This window comes from Pseudorasbora parva, chromosome 8 (assembly GCF_024679245.1).
Source record: "Pseudorasbora parva isolate DD20220531a chromosome 8, ASM2467924v1, whole genome shotgun sequence".
NCBI classification, from domain to species: Eukaryota; Metazoa; Chordata; class Actinopteri; order Cypriniformes; family Gobionidae; genus Pseudorasbora; species Pseudorasbora parva.
The window spans coordinates 32,017,995-32,037,885 of record NC_090179.1 but is presented as its reverse complement, the minus strand read 5'-3'; the positions used below and the strand labels follow the sequence as shown (position 1 = coordinate 32,037,885).

General features: G+C 39.2%; 1 protein-coding gene across 10 annotated transcripts in view; it reads right to left on the bottom strand.

Moving 5' to 3' along the window:
* The window catches only part of tenm4 (teneurin transmembrane protein 4), a 294,119-nt gene that overhangs the window by 109,132 nt on the left and 165,096 nt on the right, over positions 1-19,891 (bottom strand). For all 10 annotated transcript variants that reach the window (XM_067450936.1, XM_067450931.1, XM_067450930.1 and 7 more), the window contains 4 exons: positions 18,873-19,108; positions 8,605-8,769; positions 3,467-3,681; positions 1,577-1,793 (listed from right to left, as the gene is read on the bottom strand). In XM_067450936.1, the coding sequence (XP_067307037.1) occupies positions 1,577-1,793; positions 3,467-3,681; positions 8,605-8,769; positions 18,873-19,108 (833 nt within the window). The remainder of the gene's footprint in view (positions 1-1,576; positions 1,794-3,466; positions 3,682-8,604; positions 8,770-18,872; positions 19,109-19,891) is intronic.

The window sequence follows — 19,891 nt, the reverse complement described above, 5'->3', positions numbered from 1 at the left end:
AAATGAAGACCTTACCTTATATTGTCCATATCACAGTGACTTACACCCTATTTGATGGAGATTCTCAAGAGACTGTCAAACCTATTTATGGTTTGGTTGGTTGTTTAGGCTTGCATTGGCTACATGAATTGAAGACGTTGTTTGGCTGCAACCTAAGAGACGACCTGTCCCACACCCATTTCATGGTGACTTGGCCATACTTGGATGTTAACTGACAGAAATAAGAACATGAGGTGACTTCAACATTTTTAGGCACAAACATTTAGATTTTATTGCCACCTGATTCCAATAAGGTTTTTTTTTTCTGTCACTACCCAATAGAAAGGTAACACTTCAGAATAATGGTCATTAGTTGACATTAGTTAATGTATTAACTAACATGAACTAACCATGAGCAGTACATTTGTTACTGTATTAGTTGTATTAGTTATCTTAGTAAATAGAAATCCAGCTGTTCATGGTTTGTTCATGTTAGTTCACACTGCATTAACTAATGTTAACAAGATTTTTAATAATGTTTTAGACAATGTTGAAATTAACATTAACAAAGATAAATAAATGCTTTATAAGTGCAGTTCATCATTAATTCATGTTAACTAATGTTGTTAACTAATGTTAACTAATGACCATTATTCTAAAGTGTATGAATAACTTAAAAGGCTGGTTGATTATGATTTAACTTTTTTAGTTAGAGTGTAATTTTCCTGTTTGAGCATATGCAACATCTGCAAAGTTACGATGCTCAAAGTTCAAAGAAAAGGGAGATATTTTCCTTTAAAGAAAAACAAACGGCTGGTAGGGACGACAACACACTTCTTCATGGGTTAGTAACATCACTAGCCCTAAAACTGACATAAACCCAAAAATCAACATGGCCATGTTTCAGGCGGCGCAACACCACGCAACACGTGGGGTGAGGCCACATTGAGAAGAAGATTAGTTGTTGTAGCAGAGCACATTCGGGAGTCTGCTCAAGCTGTCGCATCCGTCTTTTGACATTTTTTGGAATACAGTACGTAACACCAGTGTAATAGCATGCCGTAAAAGCAAGATGACAACATAAGTTATAACCATAACTAAACTAAACTATACCTGCTCTGTCTTCATACAGAATGCTTGCAGCATGCATCTGGCTCTGAAGGCATCTGTTCCCACACGAGTGATTCATAGATTATCATGTCATCGATAAGCATTCTTGAAGATAGGTAACTTCACATCTGCTACATATATTAATAAACTAACCATTTAGAAATGTCCTTTTGCATTCCACATGTTGTCAATTCTTAGTGAGTCTCTCCATTATTGTCAGAATCTGGTTTGAACATAAAAGGCTGAAGAGTTTCTGATATTTTCGGAGCATGTCTGCGTGAGATAATCAGAGCTGCTAACTCGAACTCTAGAAGCTTTGAAAATCTGGACTGCTAATGGACTACTATTTAAAATCAAAACATAAACACTCTTTTACATATTTCACCCGAGAAGCAATTCAAATTTGCACATTTAAACGCAGATATATTACATTATTTAAAGCAAAGTTCTAAGCTTTGGGGTCGTTGCCATATAATATTCTACTAACCGATTGCAGTTGTTAGAAAGGACACCTGCTCTGTCTCCTTCCCATCATTGTATACAGCCAAGTGCCAGATGCCTGAGTCCATGTACTGTATAAAGCCTGTATCGTGACTGGTGAGGGGCAGCAGGCTCCGCTGCTGGGCTGGAAAAGGCGGACCCTCAAGGCCTGGCAACCCTTGCGACAGGAGTCGACGGCCATCCAAAAGCTCCACAAAGTCAAACTGGTGACAAGGAGAGACAGACAGACCACAAACACGCATTAGGACTGACACATGAGCTTCCAGGAGCTGATAAGTCCTACACGTTGGAGCCAACAGGAGCTGGTCTCTGAGGGCAGGCTGACACTGTGAGAAGAGGACTAATGCTAGGTGTGAAGAGACAGCTGCTCTCACTTATGCAAATTTATGTATAATGTTGAATCTCACACCTCAAACCTGTACAGTTTACCTTTAAATAAAGAAATTAAAAAAAAAAAATTTAAATCATATTTTTGAACAAAGGATTAAAAAAATAGTTTATTTATGCTGATTTTAATATCATGGTTCAGGTTTATAAGTAAATATTTACAACATTATAAAATATCACAAATATATACAGTATAGTAAGGATCATCATTTTTAATTTATTTGTTATAATAATGTAAACAACAGAATAAAACAAAACACAGATTCTTCAGTTCTATGTGATCCTTCAGAAATTATCACATTATGCAGAGTTTCTGCTCAATTAATTTTTTTCAGGATTCACCAATGAACAAAAGAAAAATTGTTCAAAAGGACAGCATTCATTTGAAATAGAATTTGTGTAACTGTAATGTCTTTACTATCCCTTTTGACCAACTTAATGCATCCTTTGTAAAAATAAATAAATAAATAAATGTCTACTATATATAAAGAACTGACTCCAAACTTTTGAACGTAAAGTATGTTAAATATAGTTTCTTATTTCTTTCAATTTTGGTATGATATATGACCTTGACATTCTTCTTTGGCAGTAAGACATTAAGCGATAGCATTTCAAATGAATCACAATAACATTTGAAGGCTTTATTTTCCTCCCAAACAAACACATTATTCCTTTATCTACATGTACTATAAGGAAACATAAGTACAAAAAATATCTGTTTGCAACTGAAGACGAAAAACGTAAAATCTCTCAAAAGAGTCTATTCACCAAGGTCTTGGAGTAATTTCCAGTGACACAATACCACTGCACATATATGAACCAAATCAATACAGAGAGGCAGAGATGCTGTGTGTTCAATACTATAATTAAGTGTCTGTTTATGTCAGAGCCTTTGAGATGAGTTTTAGAGACGATAACACGTCACAAAATGAAACTGTATCTTGGGGGAATATGCTACTTCTTTAATTATTGACAAACAAATGTAGGCGAGGGATGGTGCTGGGGGAGAGAAACAAATAAAATTTGATTTATTTTTGATTATTTAATTAAAAAAAGCTCTGTAGTCTTTTAATGGAAGTAGGATAAGCTTTTGTAAGGTTGTGTTCGTGTGTGTAATTTTCGATGTTAAAATACATTTGTTCAACCAATGGTGTAAGTTGGCCAATGGGGTAGACTAATACGGCATGGGATGTTCCGGAACATCTAGTTCCACAGAATCTATGCAGTTAAAGCTTTAAAAATACAAACAACAATTAGCGGTTAGCATGCATACTCCATTTAGGACAAGTGGTTTTGATTCCAGCCTGATTAGTCTCTCAATCCTCTTAACCGCTTGTCCTCATTTTTGTCACCTCTTACTACTTTCATTCTCATTCAAATGGAAATATAATTCGGTTTATATTAACACAAAAAACGTTCAAACGTTTGAATGAAATAAACATAACATTGTTTAAATAATCATCTGAATGGAGCAACTTATCCGACCCACCTGTGTGTGCGACGGAGGCAGGCCTCTCCTCCCGTAGATCCCCACCAAGGCATCTTTACTAAGAGACACATTAAATTTGAGGTACATGGGGTGGTCGATGAAGACCTGCGACCTCCAGAAGATTCCAGGTGGGATCAGCTGGGCGACTTTGCGGCCCACGTCTATCTCGCCCATGTCTATGAAGCTGTCCTCTGGGAAAAAGCCATCTAGTTTACCTGTGGAAAATGAGATCTATCAGTCAGCGCGATGCCTCATAAATCCACCATATGGTGCGAGGAGAGGGTCAGTGTACGGGGTGAATGACCCTCTTGCTGATTTTCCATCACATCAGGAAGAAATAGCCACACTGACCATTGAACATAAAGCTGAAACATCACTATACAGGTGCTAAAACTGGAGTTATACGTTTAATTTAAAATTATTTTGCAGTAAAAAATGTTTTTAAATGGTTTAAAATGTAGTATGTATTAGATGTTTTATCTAAATTTTAAAATATATATTTTTTATTGCTTCGTAAACAACCATTTTTTTTTTTTTTTAAATTCTGATTCGTTCCATTCACAGCAAATGCATTTATGGTGACAGATGGTTTCAAGTTCATTTTGATTTGGAATTTGATTCAGCATTAAAATGTGTGATTAATATATTTGTTTTATTTTTTGTACTTTCAATTATTTACACATCAGAATTTTTTCTGAGGTAGTGGCTCCTTTGCATCCTGGGAGAAAACGCCTCTGCACCTAATTCTGATGTACCCTCCTCATTGGACCCTGAGGAAAGAGCAACATCTGCTCGCTCAGGTGGGTTGGCCAATTTCCGCCGTGATGGCGACAAAAGCAGACATCCTTGCAAAGAGAGCCCAGAGGACTCTCAGGCAGGTTTCGCGTCGGGCAACACGCGCTACAGCAGATGGCAGTCTCCTCAAAAGTCAATCATTTGCAATGTGCTATATCTGGAGAGACAGGACATGCTTTCCCTTCTGCCAATTTACTGCCTCCACATAACGCATTACCACATCAGTCGCAATTACACATCTTGTGTAAATTCTACTATGCCGCATATTGCCATTGGTCAAACTTACGAAACTTTCGAGATGGGTTAAAATAAAAAAAAAAGCATAAAATAAGAAATTCTATTTGTCTGTGTGTCATCAAAGAAACAACAACGAACATAATTCTAAATTATTAAATTTTTTTCTGATGCAAGGCTTTTATTTTGAAAGATGTATGTGAAAGCTGTTGACACTTCTGTCAGACACAGAGCACCTGAGAAATATGTGCCTTCGAAGGCCACGAAGGATGAAGCGAGCGTTGTTAAATGTGATGGTCTATAGCCAATGGAGGATTGTTCTTGTTTTCTATAGCAACTGTGACACCATTGACAAGCGGCAGTGACGTTTGTACCGGACTTTGTTGTTTAAAGGTGCAATTCAGCATTTTCTCTTTAAATAAATCCTGTCTGGCGCGCAATGAATTCTGGGGTAGACTAGGCCGTGAAGGATCCGTCTGTATTTGGAGGCAGCATTTGAAGAAGCCTTTGAATTGGCACAGCCTTTTTTGCGCAGCAGTGACGCAATCAGCCTTCGAAGGATGCAGCCTCTGAATTGGGATGCAGCTTGTAAGTCAGTGTCATTATTCTAATGTTATTTTCTGGTTAGTAGCTGGTTATGAAATAAAAAGTCTCTCACTTCAGAAATGTTTTTTTTTCCTGTTCTGTAAGATGTTACACTATGCTTTTCAATTGCACATGCAAATGTGAAGGTGTATATCGCATGCAAAGCTACAGCGTTAAGCTGTCAATTAGTAAGTCATGTAATTACCAAAAAATACCGATAAATCACAACTTGTGAAATACGAATGAAATATGTAGTGTGTTTTGCTGGGAAGGATTTGCATGCAGGTAAGATGTTCATCAGGATCAGTGTCCATGTTTGTACTATGTATTTACCATGGCAACTGTAGTTTCTGTAACTTTCACTTTGGTGGCTCATGCCAACTATAATATACTGAATTATGAAAAACTGGTAATATATAAATTATTAAACTTTTGTTAGTGATAATCTTATCATTTTTGTCTATGTTGAGTAATGTGGGATGGTACTTGTGTGTCAGTGTTAATCCTTTTTGAGAAATAAATAGATTACTTCAATTCCTAAAAAATTGGGTCGTGGCTCAACGACCACGGGAAAATGTGGGTCCTACGGCCAAACCAATTGAGAACCACTGTTATAAAGAATATCTTAAATGGTAGATGGTACATCCCAATGTCCATGGAGTACGATTCTCCATGGCAAAACATAAGTGTCCAGCTGAGTTGGCGAATACATGAATTTAAACAAGGTTTCACTGGCTATTTCCAGATAAAGTGTTTATGGGTAATTGAACTGATGTGAAGGTGCAATGTTCAGAAAACCTCTCCGGTACAGTGCTTATTTAAGTTAATACCAGGGATGTACAGCAGTGACGCTGGATTGATTTGCTGTGTTCCTGATGACAATGTTACTCTGACAGTCAGAATTAAAAAGCCCGATCTATTGATTTCCCCTCAGCCGCAGATGTCACTCAAACGGAGGCACCGCCACAGCCTCCATGTTTGTGGTTTCACTCGCTCCCTCTCTGCCAGCTGCTAAATGAAAAAAGACGTCTCTGCGACTCATCTATATGGTAATGGTCTGATCTCCCACCTTTTGTCCAAGGCCTGTGGCAAATCGAATGGCTAAATATGGGTTGTGCTCATGGAAAAGCAAACTTTTCCTACTGTACAAACTTCTGTCTCTGTGACCGTGGGGGTTAGTGTCTGCTTTCTTCCGCTGCCAGGAAAACTCTTGTCCAGTCTTGGAGATGAAAGGAATGCATGGCTTTTTGGATGGGGCAAGTTCTAATCTTCCTTGAGCCCCTGGATACTCAATCCCTAAAGCTGTGCCATTCGTTCTTCCAGGAACAAATAATACCCTTCCCATTTTGCCTGCAACTTTCATTGGATTGTAATGCAGATCTCATGGCAAGCAACTGAGACTGGTCACAGCATGGAGCTGGCTGACAAATAATCCTGGATCTTGAAGTCTTTGAAAATCAAAAATAAGACGTTATAATACTGGCCAGTGTGGAGCGAAATTAGCGGGAGATGAGTTCATGCGAATCTGGCAGGAAATTAGCTTGAAATGTTGGAATGTGTTGTCGGATATGAGATGACTGAAGGGCATGAGTTCAAACGCTTGGCCAAAAAAAAAGGTTTAAGGTTAATCAAGGCTGAAAGAACTTCTTAATTGTCGAGCTGGCGCCTTTTTACATCAGGGCTGCCATTTATCTGCACTCTAATAAGGATCACTTTTTTGACGAATCTCAAAGGAGTCAACATGAAACGGCATTCAGAATCCATTTCTCAAGTGAAACATTCAACAAAAATTGTAGAGTAGAACTTGATAACTGGACATTTCATGCTATACACTGTAAAACATTCAGTTATTGGTGTATATTTTTACAAGGAAATACTATTTCAGTCATTCTACTTAAAAAAATGTTTAGTTGCGCTTCAATTTTTCAAAATGACTAAATTTGAATGAAGCCAAATCTCAATGCGAATAACTCCAAAATGACATACTGGTGACATACCACTGGTGGTGGTTGAGGAGAGACCCCTGACATGTGTGAAGCGCTTTGGGTGTACAGTAGTACATTGGAAAGCGCTATATAAATGCCTCATTCATTCATTCATTCATTCATTCATTCATACATACAATGACACATTCACAAAACCACCAAGCAGGGCCGCGCACAGACATTTTGAGGGGCAGTGGCCCAAACCAAAAAAGGGGGCACTATAAGGGGATTGAGCATCATCTTAATATAGAGAATGCATAATAAACCTTTTACAATCATACTGTAAATACAATTGTTAGGCTTTAGCGCAAATTCAATTTATGTTGTTCTAATTATTCTTCCAAAAAGTTGATTCTGGGCTAATTTGATCACTTTTCTATTTAATTTTTATTGGAGATTTAACATATTTTGAGACAAAGGTCTTGTTTATGATTTATGTAAATCACACGCAACAGTTTTTTGATAACAGAATATGTATACTATGGTTTGGGGTAAAAGGCATATTTAACATGATAATAAACAGCTGACTGACTTCCAGTTGTTGACATGGTTAAGATTCAGCTGGTAAATATCTTAAGTTGGGTGTCCATCTTAGAGGTAACATCATATTTATAATAAAAATATGATAATAATTATATAATACAAACATATTTAGATGTTACAACAATAAAACTTTATTAAATTAATTTACTTAAAATTTTGTTCCTGTATTTTAAAAATATTTTTATATCAACATTTTAATATTTACTGAACAATAATTAATTATTTATTAATAAAAATTAACAGAAAATACTGCAAATGTTGCTAGAGATTGTTTTGCACAAGTATGAACTTTTTTGAAAAATGAGCCCATTTTTCTTAGGGTGTGCTTTAGCCCCATTGTACCCTGATACAACTCATTTATATTTATAATAGCCTTTATTACCTTTTTTAAAAAAAAAAAAATGGGTATACAATTAATATGGTCTTAATAAAATATCATAAATATGACGTATGTTATAGATACTAGTATTAACTCATAAAATGTATTATAATCGTAAATCTATTTTAGAGTTAAAGAGTGACAAACTGTCAGCTAAATATTTAGTATACAGTATGACGATTTACCCGCTGGCATGCTGGAGCTTTGAATCCATGTTTGCAATGTTGAAACAAACAAACTACTAATTCCGCGGATCAACTACTGTCTGTAATGTCGATTGTAGTACCTGTTAATGGGACGACATTCTGGAACTGCTGTCTCCACAGAGAGCAGCCACAGACTGTGAGTGATGCTGCGGAGCGAGCAGGAAAACACGGAACAGATTAGCGGAATTAGTGGATTTTTAGCGAAACAGAACGCTTTTATTACGCTTTTATGGGAATCTTCTGAGGGTGAGGGAGGGAAGGGGGCAAGAGAGGCAACTTAGCCGATGAGGGCAAAGGGGCAGTGGCTCTAGCCACCGGGCCACCCCCCTGTGCACGGCCCTGCCACCAGGAACAAGTATTTGAAAAGTAAATGACAGTCATTTGTGATTGAACCATAATGTTTGGACATACCATCATCTTTGCTTCCTCGATCCGGAAACCCTAGACCTGTGTTGCCCAGAGGCGGCAAGCCCAGATCTGTGGGCAGATGTAGGCCACTCGTGTTGTCCTCCGTCAGCTGATATATCTGCCTCTGCATTGGCTGCAAATGCCAGTTGAGTCCGAAGAGGTGCATGGCTGCAGAGAAAGAGCGGCACCAGATGGTAATTTTACGTGTGTTGGAGCAGTGATTCCTGAGCATGTGCCTTGGTGTACATTATTTTAATTAAATTAGATTCACTAAGGAATACTATAGACACTGCATCAGAAAATTAACATCCTGAAGGCTGTGGGGTAATTAAACCAAGGCTGTAAGAAAACAAATGCGTTTTGACTTGATTAATCTTTGGCAGTTTAAGAGCACCAAGAGAATCACAGCAGACTGAAGACGCAAATTACGCAAGTATGACTTCATCATTGTCGTCAGATTTGAAGAATGTACATTCAATCATTATCATTTGTCGTTGTATGCACAGTATACAGTATTAGTAAAGGCTACAGTAAGAAATACAGTAAACTGTATTACTGTGAAATATTATTACAATTTAAAATTATTAAACTATAATTTATTCCTGTGATGCAAAGTAGATTTTTCAGCTTCATTACTGCAGTCTTCAGTGGCACATGATCCTTCAGAATTTTTTTTAATATGCTGATTTGAAGCTTAAGAAACATTTCTTATTATTATCATCATCATCAGAAAAAAAAGCGATTGTGTAGCATTTCTGATCACTTTTGATTAATGTAATGTGTCTCAATAAACTCAATAAATGCAATATAAAAAAAAATGTGTCCAAAAATAACAAAAATACTTTACCCCAAAATAGAAAGAAAAAAAAATGACCAAAAAAAACCCACAAAAACAATCAAAAGTGTCAGTTAAGACATTTAATGTTAAGAAGGATTTCTATCTCAAGTAAATGCTGTTCTTTTGATCTTTCTATTCATCAAAGTTTCTTGGAAAAATGTATCATGATTTCCACAAACACATTAAGCAGCAAACACTTTGATAATAAACACTGATAATAATATGAACCATAATAATTGATTACCAATAATAACTAGTGTATATTGCATGGCCCTGCGTAAACAAACAAGAACTTAAACAAAACATCAGCCCCCACCCTTAAGAGCAAAAAAGAAAAAGAAAAAAAAAGTACCAAAAGAACAACCCACAGACAGAAAAGAAAGCCCGCAGGGCAACTTTTCTTTTCATCCCCATTAGCTTGCTAATACCCCCACAGTGGCTAAAGAGACAAGGAAATGATCAAGTCAGCAGGAACACAACAAGAGGTACGGATGAATGCATGAGCAGCACCAGAAGACACAGCGATATTTCACAAGGTCAACAAAAGAAGCAACTACTGGGATGAACTCTAGTGACGCAGTGAACAGGGAAGGAGGGGCCAGGCATGATGGATCACCAGGACAAGAATGGTCAGGACCAGCTTAGCCAGGCAAAACCTTGTCCTGGAAGTCTTCAGTCAGCAGATAAAATGCCAACAAAAGGCCTTGGAGCTCTTTCTTACACAGTGGACATGGAAGTTCTAAGCACATGATGTAAATAACCATGGAATCCAATTAAGCTTGTGAAGCTGCTGCATACCAATTCACACTAAAAGTATGTATTTTACTGGCAATAGAAAAAAACAGTATGACAGTATTGGGATTCACTAACATGCAATTGTTTGATGCTAAAATATTTTCTGCTACCTAAGTTTTAAATACAGAGGCTATAAGCCAATCATTCATAGGGGTATTCCCCCTAAAGCATAAACATTGTGGTTTGAAGGCGCTATCAGAACATATTTGTTTGAGCATTCAGACCAGCCTGATTTAGCAAAATTGGCTTGTTTGTAAGTTAAAGAACAGAACCCTAAACTTCTACAATGTAATGCTGCTATGACTCTCAGGTAGAAGTTTGCTGTTCTGCTGTGGAGCTTGCGGGCAAGGCAAACGTGCGCATTGAGGGTGTATATTGTGCCAGCACCCTTCTGAAACTTTAAATGAAAAATGGGATGCCCTACGATGGTCTTGGGGATTTAACCAACCCGATCACACATAAATGCGTATAAATAGTACGAGTGTGCAATGTCGTGGAATGTATACGCCAAAACTCATTTTGGCGTGCATTTGATACGCTGTTTTTCGCGTGCATATGATACGCACTTTATGGCGTATATATGACACGCGCTTGGGTAGGTTTAGGGTGGTGGGGCGTATTTATGACACGCGCTTGGGTAGGTTTAGGGTGGTAGGGTGGGGGGTTCGTATGTATAATACGCCATAAAATGCGTATCATATGCACGCGAAAAACAGCGTGCCATAGACACGCCAAAATGAGTTTTGGCGTATACATTTCACGACATTGCACACTCGTACTATTTATACGCATTTTTGTGAGAATACCCTGATTTAACGGACACACGCATGTGGTGGCCATTGTAAGTCGACAAGACAGGAGCAAAAAATTGAAGGCGAACCCTCACAAACTCTACCTCTTCCATGGGCAATTTAGCCCAAAAAGCATGATTCAAAAATAGTAAAGCATCCAGGCACTTTTGGCACACTAATATCAATGCACTATGAATTGAGATGAGATAATCTTACAATGCATCTTATAGTACTGTACTGTACGGTATACATATTGGGATGCAGCCAAAGTATGTAAGACAGTGTGGCAGTGTCGGAGTAGATAAAACAAATGATCTTGAGCCTTGTCTCTTTCCTATGCTCCATTTCTCTCCCTACGTGAGTTCCCATTTCTCCTTCATAAGTACAGAGCTGGTTTCAAATTGCACAAGTGGCTTTCTCAGCCACACTCTCTTGACAACCCGTAGTGACAATTCAGGGCTAAAATTACTTTTCCGCTCCACTCAATATTTCGGAGAGGTGACAATGTATTTGTTTTGTGTGGCAGCAAATATCTTGTCTCAATCAGGGCGAGAAAAGGTCTAAATGAATGATTTATTCTTCCGTCAAAACACTTCTGAAAGAAACATATAGCTGGCACAATTACCAGACCTCCACTCAATCTTGATTTTCGTGTTAAGAAAGCTACAATTATTCAGCAGATTCTTAGATTAAAGAATTACGAAACCAAAAGAAGGTGTTTACAAGACAATGCGCACAACCTACACGTCCGGTTAAATAACATTGACTATCAATAGCTTCAATTAGGAGCGGTGTTAAACACTTAAAGACAGTGCCTGGCACTGGAATTAATCAATTCATTTTTTAGCATCATAAAAAAAAAACATTTCCTGGTGTTGGCTTTTGTTGTTGAAGGGTCTTTTATTTAAAAATAAAACTGTTCCATTTCTAGTTATGTTCTTTGTACAACGTAGTAGAGGTAATTTGTTCCTCAGTCTTGGCGGTAAGGGGCTGGTAGGGACACTAATAATGAAACTAAGAGGGAAATGCCTCACTGAGTAGGGGCTGATCAGCTGGAGTAGTGTTTACATTCTGAATTCATTTTCAAAGAAAAACAAAGAGCTTTATCTAATTACTTTCTTTGGGCCTTTGCTTGAATATCCTCTGTCCTGCTTTACATGTTGTAAAATCAATGATCCTTAAGATTCTGCAAAGATGTGCTTGCCCTAGCTTAACCAGAAGCATCAAATTGGCAGTTTTAAAAGCCTGGTGCATGGCTCACAGACTGCGGATCAAACTAGTCGTGACAAATGGAGAGTTCTGCCTCGGATCTCTTTGCATGTTCTGCCATTAATAAAAGCCATATTACCTGGTAACCATCCCGCATTTGCTAAATGGTGAAAATGTGGCCTGAAAAACGATGAAGCCTTTGACAGGTGTTACCATGGCGGATGAAAGTGGCCATCCTCCGGCTTACTCAATCAATAGCCATTTGGAAAATTGCAGGGTGCGCATTTTGTTGATTGCATTCCGACAGATTTGGACATTCCTGAAGAAAGGTCTGAATGTTGCTGTTACTTTTGCAAGAGAGCATTTGTGGAGGCGATAAAGACTCGTGGCTGTCTAGGGAGACAATATAAATGCAAACGACCGCTGCGCCTCCGCCCCCATCGGTACCGCTGGAATTGACTGTGTCAAAGGCGGACAGACACGCTACGAGACAGATGGCTTGGTTTGTCATCACCCGAGATCGAGTAAGGCATTCCTCTAGCGCACTCACTTTTCTGCAGCACACTGCTTGATTTGTGGCTCTGTGGGAGGAAGCAGAGAGTGCAGTTGGCGCATGGGCAGTGGGGGTGGACAATCGAATCTAAGGCATCTAGGGTTTAGGTGTCGTTCCAAATGTCCAAGTAATTGCTTCTTCAAGGGGCTCATCTACCATCTGGACCCCTTTGCTACTTCTCCTGTCTAGCTCTAATGTAAAATACCTCACACTTCCCGGCCACCCCCTGCTACCAAACCTCATTATGATTTATGTCTGAGCTGTCCCGGTAACTATGATTTCCAGTGCACGTTGGAAAGAGTCCAGCTTATGAAATATGCTTCTCTGGATAGCCCAAACTCTTCCATCATCCGAACTCACTCTCTTTCTCTCTCTCAGCTGTCACTCAGGCTCCATGAGTACGGCAAAGCAGGGACAGGTGGGAGCGGTCTAAACTGGGTGTTTTTTAATGAGGGTCCCGCTGGAACGACAAGAGGAAAGACCCCACGACCTGTTGAGAGTAAAACGGCAGCCGCGCTGAAATGCAAGCCTGGACGCACAAAACGACTCTGCAATCTCGGCTTTGGCAGGCCACTTTGGCAGATTCGTGGAAGCCAATTAGGAAGCAGAAAGCTTGAACAAACTACTGCTTCAGTCTGAGTGGAACACAAGGCTCATTACTGTTCCACTTCTGCGTTTGAAACTTTTGCAACACCTCGTGAGAAACAGACAACAAAAGAGACCATCCAGCTCACATTTACCTAAAAAAAAAAACACTTTCTCCCAGGTCGAAAAAGAGGACAATGCTTGGATCTGTGGGCAAGGGTAGTCCCAGTGTGAGAAATGCCATTTCTTGCTCATCCATCATAAAATGGACAGGGCACATTAGCAAGCATATGGTTAATTAATTCCCCTTAGACACTTGAATGGATGAGCGTTGAACACGGCAGCTCTCAGTCCAATCATTAGCCGTCTAATTACTCTGACACCCCTCCTGCAGGGATCCTGGTGTGCAAGATCTTTGGCACTTTTTGACCATCCATCTCATATTCAACTATGGAATCTTCACCAAGAAACTTATCTAAAAACAGAAAGGCATATGTGGAGGTACCAGACACCACTTTTGCAAATTGAAATGAGATAAACAAGATAACAGGTCTGAGGTGTACCCTTGTTTTACACACAGCAAAAGTAGGAATTTGGAGTCTACATTCATTAAAACCAAAGATTGTTGAGGGAGACTCCTTCATTCATTGAGGAGTTTGTTCTTGACTGAAGAAATTTGATCTTTTTATAGTTTATTTTTAAGGTCTTTGATGAGTTCTTTCTTTGAGCACACATGGATTTTAAGCTCTTAAAATCACATGTAGGTGCAGGTCAAATCAATCTGCAGGCAAACCAGTGAGACCTCGGAGAGCACTCTTGAGAGTTAAGTTTCCCCACTCCTGCCTCATCTTTTCACAAAAACTCCCAGTGGAACTTCCTTTTTGCTATGTGCCGCCCTCTGCTCTCACTTCAAGTTCAGACTGTTGACTATAAATGAGAGGCACTGAAATGCGCATCATCAGTAAGTAGATAAAAATATCAATTTTTCACTTTCAATCTGAAGCTTAGAGGTATCTGTCAGGAGTGAATAATATATATACTCCAGTCAGGGTGTGTATAAAGTCTAGCCACAGAGAATGCACTTTCCAAGAATGGCTTTATAAATACAGATTTGATTGGGCAGACAGTGAATAGTAACATGCCAATTTACAAGGCAATTTGTATCCACAGTGATGCTACACTAATTGTAGAGAAAGTTCCCCAGGGATAACCTGGTGCTAAGTATTATGCTCAAGAATACCATGGTGGCTGAGCAGGACTGTGACCTGACTTTCCAGTGACAAAGTCATTCATTTTTAGGTCAAAAAAGTCTGCACATTATAATTTAGGCTACCACAAGCAAAAATGTTGCTGTGATACAAACCCACAACCTCTATAAGACCTTTCAACCCCAGCAAACAAATCCTGGGTTGACATGGCACGTAATACAAAAGTATACTTTGATGAGGGTAAACTACAACTAGCTGGTTGTAATTCTGGAGATAAAAAGAGACCGAAAACAAAAGATTGTCTCTTCAAAGTCAATAGACAGTTAGAGTGAGTGTCTTGTGGCTTTGACTGAGGTTGCATGTTGGGCGGTAAAATGAGGGCCCAGCAAGCTAAGAAATGAACACAGAGGGAAGCTGATGACCTTCAGATGCCGAGGACATAATGACCTTCTTAATGAGCATGCCACCACTGAGAAAATGGTACGCAAATCCCAATTTTGCAATCTCACTCCTTTCAATGAAGCAATTCTTGCAAGCTACACAGAAAAAGAATAGGGGGAAAATAGCAAAACTATGCGGCAAGTCAAAAACATCTGTCAGGAGGTTTAATTGGGTTCATTAGACAACACAGCTAGAGTTACCAATTACAGGCCTACATAATTAATTGCACTTGAAATTAAATATATTTTCTCATCAGCTTTTAATTAAACGTGACCCCTTGTTGTTGATTGAATCCCAGATTCTCAGGGTGAGCTACGGTTTCATGCGTGTTTACCTGAGGTGCACAGGGAGATGAGCTTGATTTTGGAAGGGGGTTAGGATGGTGTGGGGTGTCTGTAATTACATGAAGTGATTAAGATACATCGGCTTGGTGGGCTTTGCAGGGCTCCTAACGAGGTCAGAGCTTAACTAGCCCTCTAGATAGCTGAAGGAATAACTTCATTAAGCTCAGTGCTTAGGCATTTAATGTTGACAAAAGCATCTAGATTTGTTCCAAAAAACACTGTGATAGCTTTATGATAGCTCAAGATAGCAATTCTGCATGGCACGCATTTCTAGCAATTAATTCTACCTTAACCCTTAAAGACCGAGACAGCCACCCGTGGCAAAAAAATAATTATTGTTCTAAAATATTTAATAACTTTTAAACTGCTAACCCAATCTATATGCTGTATCATTCAGAGGATCACTCCGCAGTCAGCGTGGATGCGCCATCAAAATATGCAGCATTGATTTGTCAAGGAAACACACGTGGGTTGTTCCCCTGTGCCAAACAGAAATTATTTTTGGGCCCAAAAATGTTCTAGGTCTTTAAGAGTTATCACTCACATAATGAGGAATCTTTGAAGAAAGCATGGCATTGCTAGTCTAGAAATCTAGACGCACCCTAGCAGCAGCAAATCTAATCTGCCCGCGAGTGTCGTCTAGCAACTCTCAATACACTTCTGAGCTGTATTCCCCTAACTCTTGCCGGGCCAGTCGGTGGACGGGGCCATAATGGCGACGACTGAGTTGCGTTTGCGTGCTTCTAGTAAACACAGAAGCTGGCGAACGGCGGTCTTTCGAATCAGCTTTGACCGCGAATCTGGAGGAATTGGAGTTAAGCATTTCTCTGAGAAAAGAACAAAGAACGGCACTGAAGTCATTCTTAAAAAGGGAAGATGTGTTCGGAGTTTTGCTGACCGGATATGGCGAATGTTTAATCTTTCAACAAGCTCTGTTTCACCTTCGTTGCTCTGGTAGCGCTATCCTATCGCGTGCAGAGGGAGTTGGCAACCGTTTATCCCACCCCTCGGATTGAGCCCTGTCAATGGTGAGTTTCCAGACCAAACATCTCGATGTGGGTCTGGCTTGTCAGGCTATGGCATTGCTGCCTACTGTTTGGTGGCTTTTGCGCCTTGAGGATATCTATGCCGTTTAGGTAAGGCAGGACACTAGTTTTTGGAACACGGATGTCTTTTAAAACAAATCCGCCACACTCTATGCTACCTACAAACCTAAAAAGTGATTTAAAACATGCTACATAAGGCAGCTACTAAGGTCAGTCACTCCACACCACTTAAATACCTCAAACAAATCACACATGATTACCTTAAAATGCTGCAACGGTAGGCTGGACATTAGTGTTGCGAACAATTAACATTATCAGCTAACAGAATTCTAATTTAGGTTCCAAATCACTGCAGAGAATCACAGGGTAGCAATTAATTTTTTGAGTTTTTGTTTTTTTCAGGCAAAAATAGATAAAGGGATGGATGGTTAGAGCTCATTTTAGTTCTGTTGCAATGCATATTTATTCTCTGCGCCTAAGCTGTGGAAAGCTGTTTATCGTTAATAATGAAAGCACATCTGTGAGATCTCCATTTGGATGCACCTTGTGCAAATGACTTGCACTCAATTTTTCCCCCATATTTTCAACTTCAAAAAGTATTATTTCATTTTGTGAGCTCTGTGTTAGATTACACAGAACAATTTACATCATAAGCAGACACACATTATGCAAACCCATTTCATGCTGTCCTCTAAAAGATATTGGGTTATACACAACATTATAGTTATTATTGATTTACTCTCGGAGGAATGTACTTTATTTGGAACTGCTATAGACAAACTCTTATCTTCTCAGAATGCATATCAGATATTCTACTTCTTGAATGTGAAACCCATAACAGAAGTATTAGCAGACACCTAGTAACATTCTGCATCACAGAAAAGCTGAAGAATGTTTTTAGTCAATGTTCAGAATACTAATAGAGCTGCATACTGTAGCCACTGTAAAACTACAGAAATGTTAACCATGCAGGAAAAATCTAATCTCAACCAGCACAAACTGTTGCTATGGCTTTATCATATCTCACTTTATCTGTTTTTATCACACTATTGATTTGATTCACTGACCAAGCTGAATACAATTTGAGGGACATTGAAATTTCCTAACAATGTAAAAGATCAATAATGTTCACTGTAATCTTCCGGAGCTGAACTTTCGAATGATTGAAAGGTGAATCACATACAGCATCTTGACATGCGTCACTACTCAGGGACAAGGCGGAAACAGATCAAATTCAGCACAAAAGTCGTATCAGTTTCTTTCAGTGAGGAGATGTACTGATTACCATCAGCAGCTTGGATTCAGAGAAGAAGTGCTTACATGACAAAACATTGCTTTAGACAATATTTAGTATTATACAAAGTAAAGAGTGTAACAGGTACATACATATAACGAGTAAAACACCTTACTGACCACCAAGTTGGTTTGTACTTGTCAGGATTTGTCTGTTTAAAGATTCTAGACTGTTTTTGTGTCCTGTCCGCTGGTTATCCTGGCAGACCAGGTCCACCAGCTAAGAGTAGCAAACCACCTTCAAGCTTGGTTTTAACCCTCTGGTCCTCTTCGGTCAAAAATGACAGAAACAATGATTTATAACATATTCATAATAAAAATGTTTTGGTTCATTTGAATGGGATGACACTTGGTGATTTTTTTGAATTAGCTATGGCAATAGTACACATGCAAATTAACTGGTATGGCTGCTATTTATGTGGTAAAATTGAGCCAAAAGTCTCAAATAAGAGGTTAAAATCAGATCTATCATGCGGTGATTAAACATACCTGTTCATTTTTGTTACATTTTTATTTTTAATTTGTTAATTTAAATTTTGATGTTGTATGTTCAAAATGTTTTCCTCTGTGGTCAGGTTTGAATGTAGCAAAATTAATGCAAAAACTTTCAAAAAGACATTCAAAGCAACATATATAAAAAAAAAAAAAAATCTAAACCTTGACAAAAAATAGTCTTTGAGGATGTCAAAGTATAAATCCGAATCCACAACTTAATAAAAATAAGTATTTATGTCTAAAAACACTAAAGAATTTATAAGCCACATTATATAGCATTATTATAGGAACCTAGTGGTCATAACAGGGCATTACATCAGCTTTTCTTTTTTTACTGCCATCAGAGGGCAATAACTACCTTCAAAATTTTTATTTTATTTTAAATGCCCTGTTTCTATTTTACAGAGCCCGGCACGTCACCTAGGAGAAAAAAAATAAATAACAATCCGTGCTGACAGTTTTGCAATCAGCATTTTTCAGCTGTTTTGGTTCCTTTTTTGCTTTGGTCTTACATGTTAAGGCTTCGGTCACTTTTGACCGCGAAGAGGACAAGTGTGACAATTAAACCAAGAGGAGCAGAGAACCACAAAAGAAACCCATAAGCCCATTATATATCGGACACATCACTGACACAGTTTTAAGGGTGGGTGAGGATGTGGAGGGGTGAACTCACCAATGAAGTAGGCCAACAGGAACACCAGGGTGACGGAGATCAGGATGGCACTGAGGGCAGCACATTTCCAGTTGCAGTGCTTGTACGGTTTCTTCAAGCTAAAGGCAGGCCGTGAGAAGGTGTTCCGTGGCAGGGGCCGGGGTGGAGGCGAGTAAACTGTGCTGGACGTCAAAGGGTAGCCGGGAGAAGTTGTGCAGTACAATGGCGAGGTCCCGCCAGGCTTGAACAGAAAGTGTCTGCAGAGACGCAGAAAACGCTATTGCTCATGTTTGAAAAAATATGAGGCGTTAGAGAGCATTGTGTTTTCTCATCATGTTAAACAGTATCTGTAGAGTGTGTAGGCTTGTGTTCCCACACTGGTCAGTACTGCTGTCGCTAAGCACTTTTCCAAGCTGTTGCCATAGCCACCTCTAAGTGCTGGCTGGCAGCAAGACACGCGGTGCCCCATGGGGTGCGTTATATCGGAATTTTGAATCAATATCAAATTTAATTTACAGCACGAGTGACCACAGTGGACTGTTGTTAATACAAGCCCTCGTAGTGACTTCTAATTCACCTTAAGGGTGCGTGTGTCAATAAGCTGTGGGATATTGCAGGATGTACATTATCAGGACAGCTTATTCACTGTGGACGAGGCCGGTTCTCTTGAAATGAGATGCTACTGTAGCTAAAAAATGCTTGAAACGTGTGTCGTAATCTATGGTGAAGCCACTGACTTTGAAAACTGCTGTCAAGCTGTACTGACCAAATGAGGGGAAACTCAGAAACCACGTTAGCCTAATGAGGTACAAGAACAGACTTGCGAAATCTCTTAAGCCTAGTGCACACTACAAGACAGAAGCTTGTTCAGCTCGCTCCCCTTCATGCTTTAAGTCTGACTTGTCTGCGACCTCATGGTTAGCATGTCTCACCGAAGCTATTCCAAGTGTGTGCACTTGTGAGACCCGTTCCAAGATTCTCCAATGTCCTTTCCTGATTCCATCCCTTTCTCTCATCCCTAGTTATTTTCTCTCTCTTTC